The 8,209-nt window shown below is 45.2% G+C and overlaps 1 protein-coding gene across 1 annotated transcript in view; it reads left to right on the forward strand.

The window, feature by feature from the left end:
• The window catches only part of SNF8 (SNF8 subunit of ESCRT-II), a 9,923-nt gene extending 2,048 nt beyond the window's left edge, over window positions 1-7,875 (forward strand). Inside the window, exons 2-8 of the mRNA XM_035135323.3 lie at window positions 1,026-1,076; window positions 2,221-2,359; window positions 2,980-3,084; window positions 4,216-4,288; window positions 5,786-5,927; window positions 6,618-6,692; window positions 7,179-7,875. Coding sequence (XP_034991214.1) covers window positions 1,026-1,076; window positions 2,221-2,359; window positions 2,980-3,084; window positions 4,216-4,288; window positions 5,786-5,927; window positions 6,618-6,692; window positions 7,179-7,316 — 723 coding nt within the window. The 3' untranslated portion in view covers window positions 7,317-7,875. The remainder of the gene's footprint in view (window positions 1-1,025; window positions 1,077-2,220; window positions 2,360-2,979; window positions 3,085-4,215; window positions 4,289-5,785; window positions 5,928-6,617; window positions 6,693-7,178) is intronic.
• Window positions 7,876-8,209: the final 334 nt, after the last annotated feature.

Genomic DNA, 8,209 nt, shown 5'->3' on the forward strand with positions numbered 1-8,209 from the left:
AGGGAGATTGAAACTTCCTGGTTCATAGCTCAGTCTCTTAGCAGCTAGGCTAGTCTTGAATACTCGTGCAGTCAGTTATTTGTGGGTTCCAGTAGAGGCTAATGGAGCATCTCTTCCAACATTTCTCTGATGAAAATAGAGACATTGTATTCAATAATAATAAGAATAATAATAATTTGTACACCCCACCCATCTGACTGGGTTGCCCTAGCCACTCTGGGCTGCTTCCAACATATATAAAAACATAATAAAATCTTAAACCTTAAAAACTTCTTTATACAGGCCTGCCTTCAGATTTCTTCTGAAAGTTGTGTAGTTACTTATTTCCTTGACATCTGATGGGAGGGCGTTCCAGAGGGCAGGCGCCACTACCAAGAAGGCCCTCTGCTTGGTTCCCTATAACTTCGTTTTTCACAGTGAAGGAACCTCCAGAAGGCCCTCGGAGCTGGACCTCAGTGTCCGGGCTGAACGATGGGGGTGGAGACACTCCTTCAGATGTCCTGGGCTGAGGTCGTTCAGGGCTTACAAAGTCAGCACCGACACTTTGAATTCTGCTCAGAAACAATTCGAATTGTGCTCTTAGGAAGCTGCGTAAACGTAGGCAGAAAGGTGGCTTGCTGGCCTTAAAGAGAAGGGAGAGTTGCACAGCTTTGGTGCTACAACTTAAGACAGCCGAGTCTTGGGTGCTTGCCAAACAGTCCCGTGGACAGGGTATTCTCATAAGAGCATAAGGTGAGTATGCTGGATCAGGCCAATGCCCCATCTAGTCCAGCATCCTGTTCTCACAGTGGCCAACCAGAGCCCATCTGAAGCCTGCAAGCAGGGCATGAACCCAACAGCACTCTGCCCAGCCACAATTCCCAGCAACTGGCATTTAGAGGCATCCTTCCTCTGACAGTGGAAGGAGAATGTAGCCATTGTGGCTCCCATAAGGATGTTTAAGAATCAGAGATGCACATCCAGGAGAGGGGAAATGGCTTCTATATCACTGTGTGTCTTATCGCCACTTTTTTTTTCCTTTGTAGGCCAAATACAAGGAACGTGGGACAGTTTTGGCTGAAGACCAGTTAGTCCAGGTGAGATGAGGAAACACCAAGGTGTTTTATATTATTATTATTATTATTATTATTATTATTATTATTATTTTATTCTATATATATATAATTCTTATTAAATTTTCTGTTTTGTAATTTAGAATATTCATTTAGACAACCTTAAGATATCAATGGCATCCCTTCTTCTCTTTCCATGGTTCATTCTGCATAGCATAAATCCCTGCATATTTTATATAAACTGAATCATTCAGTATTCCATTGTTACTTCCATCAAAACTTATTTACACTGTTGAATTTATCTGAATGCTGCCAACGTTTTCAAGTGTACACAATTATGCCCTATGTATTCAGTAAACATTTTCCAATCTCCTTTAAACAAATGTTCTTCTCGTTCTCTTATTCTGTATATTAGATCCGCATGTAGTGGCGTACATGTGAATAACCTTTTTTTTTTGACATCTGGGAATTTCCATCTGAATTATCCCCAACAAAAAGGACTCTGGTTTTTGGGGGGGGTTGGGGGTTGGAAAGGTGCTTTAAAACATTTTCCCCCCAGTTCATTTAAAATTATTTCCCAATACTCTTTTACCCTTTTACAGGTCCACCACATATGAAAGAACACTCCCTCGACCTCATTACATCTACAGAGATGTACTGAGGAAACACCAAGGTTTGATCATAGCATTAAAAGGAGGGCCACTGTAAAATGTGTGAATCTGAAAAGCTCTTGTATGAGCCTAGGCTTCTATACATGATGCACATTATCAACCTGTGGTTCCCATTGTCACAGGGTGTGGCGCTGATCAGGGGGAACCAACAGCTTGGGGAAATGAATAGAAAAAAATGCCTGTATTGATGGGTATATGATAGTCATTATTTCCGGCTTCCCTACGATATGCAGCAAGTTTTCACCAGTACATGGGACACGGAGATGGATAATCCATTGGCTTAATCCCAACATTAGTCTTCAACCTATTAAGAAGACAGCACTGGAGCAAAGAAGCTTTGCCATAAATCGTTTCTTTGTGCTAATGGCGACAGAGAGTTGTCCCTTATGAAACATCAGTCTGTTCTAGCTCTCAAAGGTGCATTTCGAATCAGTAGCCTTTCAAAGCCGATCGTTTAAAATCTGTTTCTTCTTTCTATCCTGTGGCTTCGTTTACAGATGTCCAAGCAGCTGGATACATTTAAAACTAACCTCGAAGAGTTTGCCAGCAAACACAAGCAAGAGATCCGTAAAAATCCGCAGTTCAGAGTCCAGTTCCAGGACATGTGTGCAACGATCGGAGTTGATCCCCTAGCCTGTAAGAAATGGGGGAGGTGGGGATTTAGGGGGTGGGGAGAAGCAGGGGGAGGAAGGGTTTCTGCAGAATCTGCTGGTCTTTCTTTGGTGCTTCAGTTCGATCTTCCGTGTTTCCATTAAAAATAAAAAAGAGTGGCATTGTTTCTCAAATCAAAAGCGAGTTATCACAGTATAATGTAAGTTGTAGGCCCTCTGAGGAGGGACCATTTTGATCCATGCTCTGCCTTCCCAAGCCGTGTTGCTATTGGGAGTGGACAGTGGGGCTGTCTATATCTCCTTATCCCCAACCTGTCCTTGCTCAGAAGCAAGTTTAATTTACAGTCAGTAAGAAGAAGGAGAATTGGATGAGCATAAAGAAGTTCCCATGGACTTCTCACTTCCAAATGGAAAATCACTCCCAATGAAATCTTCCAAAAATCATGGATAGGGAAGCCAGAGAACACGTCTTGTCCCCTTTGAATTCTGACACTCGGCAAACTAGGAAGTGCCTTTGCCTTTGCCTTTACTGTATTTAAAAAATCTAAACTTGCAAAATTGGGTCCTTGAGAGTCTAAAAAAAATTGCAGCATTCTTTTTTGTCTTTCATATATTCATATCCATATTTCATTCCCTCTTCCGCAGCTGGCAAAGGATTCTGGTCAGAAATGTTGGGTGTTGGAGATTTTTACTACGAGCTTGGCGTTCAGATTATTGAAGTCTGTCTAGCTCTAAAGCACAGAAATGGAGGTGAGGATAGCTTCCAATCTCTTATCTTCGTAGGGGTGTGTGTGTGTGTGTGTGTGTGTGTGTGTGTGTGTGTTTACAGTGTTCTCTAATACCTGCCTGCACTCTCTGAATGGGTGGACTGTATCTGCTAGCTTCCTGGCCATGCTAGTCCAGCCCCTTAGAAACATTAACACAACCCTGAGCGTCCCCACTCAGAAGTAAATCCCACTGAGTTCAGTGGGTCTTATTTCTTGGTAGTTGTGCATAGAATTTCATGCATCAGTAAGAGCAAGACTCTTACTATGGAGGAAGCCGCATTGAACTCGGGAGGGACGGGACCTATGGCTGTGCTGGCTGGGGCTGATAGGAATTGTAGTCCAAAATACCTGGAAAGTGCCAGGTTGGGGAAAGCTAGTATATAGGATAGCAACAGTCGTACCTTGGAAGTAGAACGGAATCCGTTTCGGAAGTCCGTTCAACTTCCGAAACATTCGTAAACCAAACCGCAGCTTCTGAGTGGCTACAGGAAGCTCCTGCAGCCAATCGGAAGCCATGGAAGCCCCATCGGACGTTCGGATTCCAAAAATAGTTTGCAATCTGGAACAGTCACTTCCAGGTTTGCGGCGTTCGGGAGCCAAAATGTTCGATGACTAAGCTGTTCGAAAACCAAGGTACGACTGTGTGTGTGTGTGTGTGTGTGTGTGTGTGTGTGTGTAATTTTTATTGGATTTTCTGTTTTACAATTTAAAATACTCCTTTTGCATCCTTAATATATCAATGACTTCCATTCTTCTCTTTCCATGGTTCATTTTACATATCATAAATCCCTGCATGTTTTACAAAAACTATACCATTCAGTATTCCATTATTGCCTCCATCAAAACCTGTTTACACTGTTGAATTTATCTTAATGCTGCCGGCGTTTTCAGCTGTGCACAATTATTACCCATATATCCAATAAACATTTTCAAATCTTCTTAAAACGTATGTTCTTCTTGTTCTCTTATTCTATATGTTAAGTCTGCGAGTTGTGCAGTCTGTCAACTTAAGTATAGGATTGCAACCTTAGCCTGCTAACATATTGGGTTGGATTCAAATTCCTTGTATACATGGCTGTGTGTTAACTCGCTCTTGCTTCCTCATTCCCACTAGGGCTGATAACACTGGAAGAACTTCACCAGCAAGTGCTCAAGGGGAGAGGAAAATTTGCGCAAGACGTCAGCCAGTAAGCTTTGCGTTTGAGACTGCACCTGCGTTTGAGACTGCACCGCAGGGGGGGGGTGTAATATGTTTTGTGTTACTTTGCATAGTTAGTTGTGGCTGCCGAAGGTTCACTGGCAATCTCTAGGGTGATGGAGCAGAGCTGCCCACTGGAAATAATTAAATCAGTTGTGCACATTGACAAGTGCAGATGTACTGTTTTGGGGGGATGGGGCGGGTGGGTATGGAGGACTCCCTGGTCCCGAATGGGGTAACTGCCCCTGAAGGACCAGGTGTGCAGCCTGGAAGTCATTTTGGACTCACAGCTGTCCATGGAGGTGCAGGTCAATTCTGTGTCCAGGGCAACTGTCTACCAGCTCCATCTGGTACACAGGCTGAGACCCTACCTGCCAGCGGACTGTCTCGCCAGAGTGGTGCATGCTCTGGTTATCTCTTGCTTGGACTACTGCAATGCGCTCTACGTGGGGCTACCTTTGAAGGTGACCCGAAAACTACAACTAATCCAGAATGCGGCAGCTAGACTGGAGACTGGGAGTGGCTGTCGAGACCACATCACACCGGTCCTGAAAGATCTACATTGGCTCCCACTACGTTTCCGAGCACAATTCAAAGTGTTGGTGCTGACCTTTGAAGCCCTAAACGGCTTCGGCCCAGTATACCTTTGGTCCAGCAACATCTGGACAACCACAAATTCCATACCCCTTCTTTCATAGTTGCATGATGGGCCACTGGTGCACCACTTTAAATATGTGGATGCAGCAGCCGAGGGGAGCTGCATGCCGAATTTCTGCATGTCATGAGCCCCGTGATTCCACATCAGATCTCTTCCATGTGGCTCCTCACCCCCTGCCTCACCTGTGTTGGTTACACAGCAGCTGCTAGCTAGACAGACTCTCCTTCTTTTCTCTCCTACATCACCACCACCTTGGTCCTAAACGGCTCCTTAAAAGCAGAAGAACCCCCAGATTATGCAAACCAAACTGTATTACATAATAATAATAATAATTTATTTATACTCTGCCCATCTGGCTAGGCTTCCCCAGCCACTCTGGGTGGCTTCCAACAAAATATTAAAATACAATAATTTGTCAAATATTAAATCTGCTGGAAGGGCATTCCACAGGGCTGGCGCCACTACCGAGAAGGCCCTCTGCCTGGTTCCTTGTAACCTCACTTCTCACATTGAGGGAACTGCCAGAAGGCCTTCGGAGCTGGACCTCAGTGTCCGGGCAGAACGCTGGGGGTGGATACGCACCTTCAGGTATACTGGTCTGAGGCCGTTTAGGGCTTTAAAGGTCGGCACCAACACTTTGAATTGTGCTCGGAAAGAAAAGAAGAGAAAACTGTGTTTCTCAGGTAACTCACTTCTGCAGCCAGTGCTATGTTTTGTAGCTTTTCTGTGCTTCCAGTGAATCACAGCATAATACACACCTTGTTGGTTGAATGCGCTGATGCTCCCAGACCACCCTTTGCCCTGACTCTTCTTTCCCTGGCTCCTCAGAGATGACCTCATCCGGGCAATTAAGAAGTTGAAAGTTCTAGGAAACGGCTTTGGGATCCTTCCTGTTGGTGGGACCTACCTGATCCAGTCTGTGCCGGCTGAACTAAATATGGACCACACTGTTGTGATACAACTCGCTGAGGTACCCATGCCCGGTCAACTCAGTTTCTGCTATTATTCCAGGGGTCGATTCAAAGTTCTTGTACTGAGCTTTCAATCCCTTGCCTATACAGTCCTACCTTGCAAGTGGAACGGAATCCGTTCTGGAAGTCCGTTCAACTTCCAAAACGTTCGAAAACCAAATTGCGGCTTTGCTCCTGCAGCCAATCTGAAGGCGCAGAAACCGTGTCAGACGTTCGGGTTCCAAAAAGAACATTCGCAAACCAGAACAATCACTTCTGGATTTGCAGCATTCGGGACCCAAAACGTCCAAGTTCTAGGGGCATTCGGGAGCCAAGGTACGACTGTCTCTCTCTCTCTTCCATCAACATCCTTATGGTCACCTATAGTTCACTGGCCTCTGTTGGGAAACAGAAGGGAGGGGGGAGCTCCACCATTCCTCCTCAATCTCGTCCCCTTCAGTCCGGTCCCTGACAAGCGGACATTGCTTCTCCCTAGTCAGAAGCCCTTCCTAAACTTCTTTTCCAACCCCCCATGCTGGGGGCATGACCCTGGGTCATTTTGCAGGTGTGCTCTACCCCATAAGTCTTAAGTCCTCGCCTACAAGATGATGTGCGGTGAACGTCTCCTCGTTGTTTTTTAGTGTTGGCCGGGCTTTTCTGATCAGTGACCTTTTTTTGAAATCGCCTCCTTTCTTTACTCCCCGTTTCAGAAAAAGGGGTACGTGACCATCAGTGAGATCAAGTCGAGTTTGAAGTGGGAGGCGGAACGAGCGAAGCAAGTTTTGGTATGTAAACAATGAGTTGCATTATAAAAAGAAAAGAGCACCCACCTCTGGCAGCTAGGAAAATGAAATATTGCATTAGAAGTTGTATAGGTTAGGCAAAAGTGCATATCATTATACATGTTTGCTTGCAACTAAATGTTGCAGCATGGAGTCTTCTCTGTTGAGGATTCTAAGCTATCCATTCCAGGAACCCTCTTGCAGATTTCCGTTTCTTCCCCAGCAGTAAGTCAACATTCTGTGGCCACTGAGCATGCTCAGTCCTCCCCCTGTTCTAGGGTTTCCCCCTACAAAGTTCAGGATTCCCCAAGCCTGCTGCTGGGAGAGTCCTGTTGCTCTCAGTTCCTGCATCTGGTTGGCTACTTTGAGAGCAGGATGCTGGACTAGATGGGCTTTTCGTATGCTCTCCTGCCTGCATTTTGGGGTGGGGAGTGCAAAGCCACTTGTGATAGCCCTCCTCTCCAAATAATAATCTGTGGCTTTTTACAGGATCACTTGCTGAAAGAGGGTATGGCATGGCTCGATACCCAAGCTCCAGTGGAACCACAGTACTGGCTACCTGCCCTCTTCACAGAGCTTTACTCTCAGGAAATCACACCAGAAGAAGCGAAGGAAGCTTTACCTTGACAGCCGAAAAGGGGACTGATTTATCTGAACATTTTCATTTAAATTGGGTGGCACTTTTTGCATTAACATGATAAAGATGAGACACATTGAATGCCTATAGATATCTCACCACCACCACCACCACCGCCCAAGTCTTTAGAAGAAAATGTCTGTGTTACCAAACACAGCCAAGCAGGTACATTTGACACTGATTTTTGGGATTCTGCATGATGGAGAGACTAATTTCGTTAGCAAGCTGTTAGTTCTCATGACTGGAAAGGTGTGGATGTTTTTTTTTCTCCTTGAAGACTTAGAAAGTGGAGAGGATTGGAGTGTTGCAAGCGTCTCTCCCTCCTTTCCCCCATATCCTAATTACATTGTTGTATACTTGATTTAACTCTGGTTGCCTTCCCTAGTAAGGGTTCCTTGTTTATCTCACAATAAGGCGAGAGAACCCTGTCTTTAGATGGTGAAACAGCCAACATTCTATACTGTTCCTTATTGGGGCTTTGGGAAAGGGACCAAATAATTTTACTGCTCTGTACATTCTCTCAAGTCCCATTACAGTGTTGAAATCGTCCTCAATTTGTGTTTCTTAAAAAGCCAGTGTCACGGTCCTTTTTTGGCTACTTCTGAGAAACTAGTACCACAGCCATTCTGTGTTATTGTGCCCGATATTTACAGTGTGATTCAGTATCAAGAATACATGTCTGATCAGTCTGACGAAGATTCTCCCAATGCCTGTCGTCTGCTCCTCCCCCAGCATAATAAGCGTGGGATTCCTGCCCTCCTCCCTTTGCGCTTGCGCGCTTTGGAATGTCTCAAGTCAGGCATGAACTTAAAAGGGCGAGGCATCTCCCCGCTGGACCACTTCCCCGGATCCCTCCCCCTGATATCCTCTCTCAGGTTGCAGT

This window comes from Zootoca vivipara, chromosome 12 (genome assembly GCF_965207765.1).
Source record: "Zootoca vivipara chromosome 12, rZooViv2.hap1.1, whole genome shotgun sequence".
NCBI classification, from domain to species: domain Eukaryota; kingdom Metazoa; phylum Chordata; class Lepidosauria; order Squamata; family Lacertidae; genus Zootoca; species Zootoca vivipara.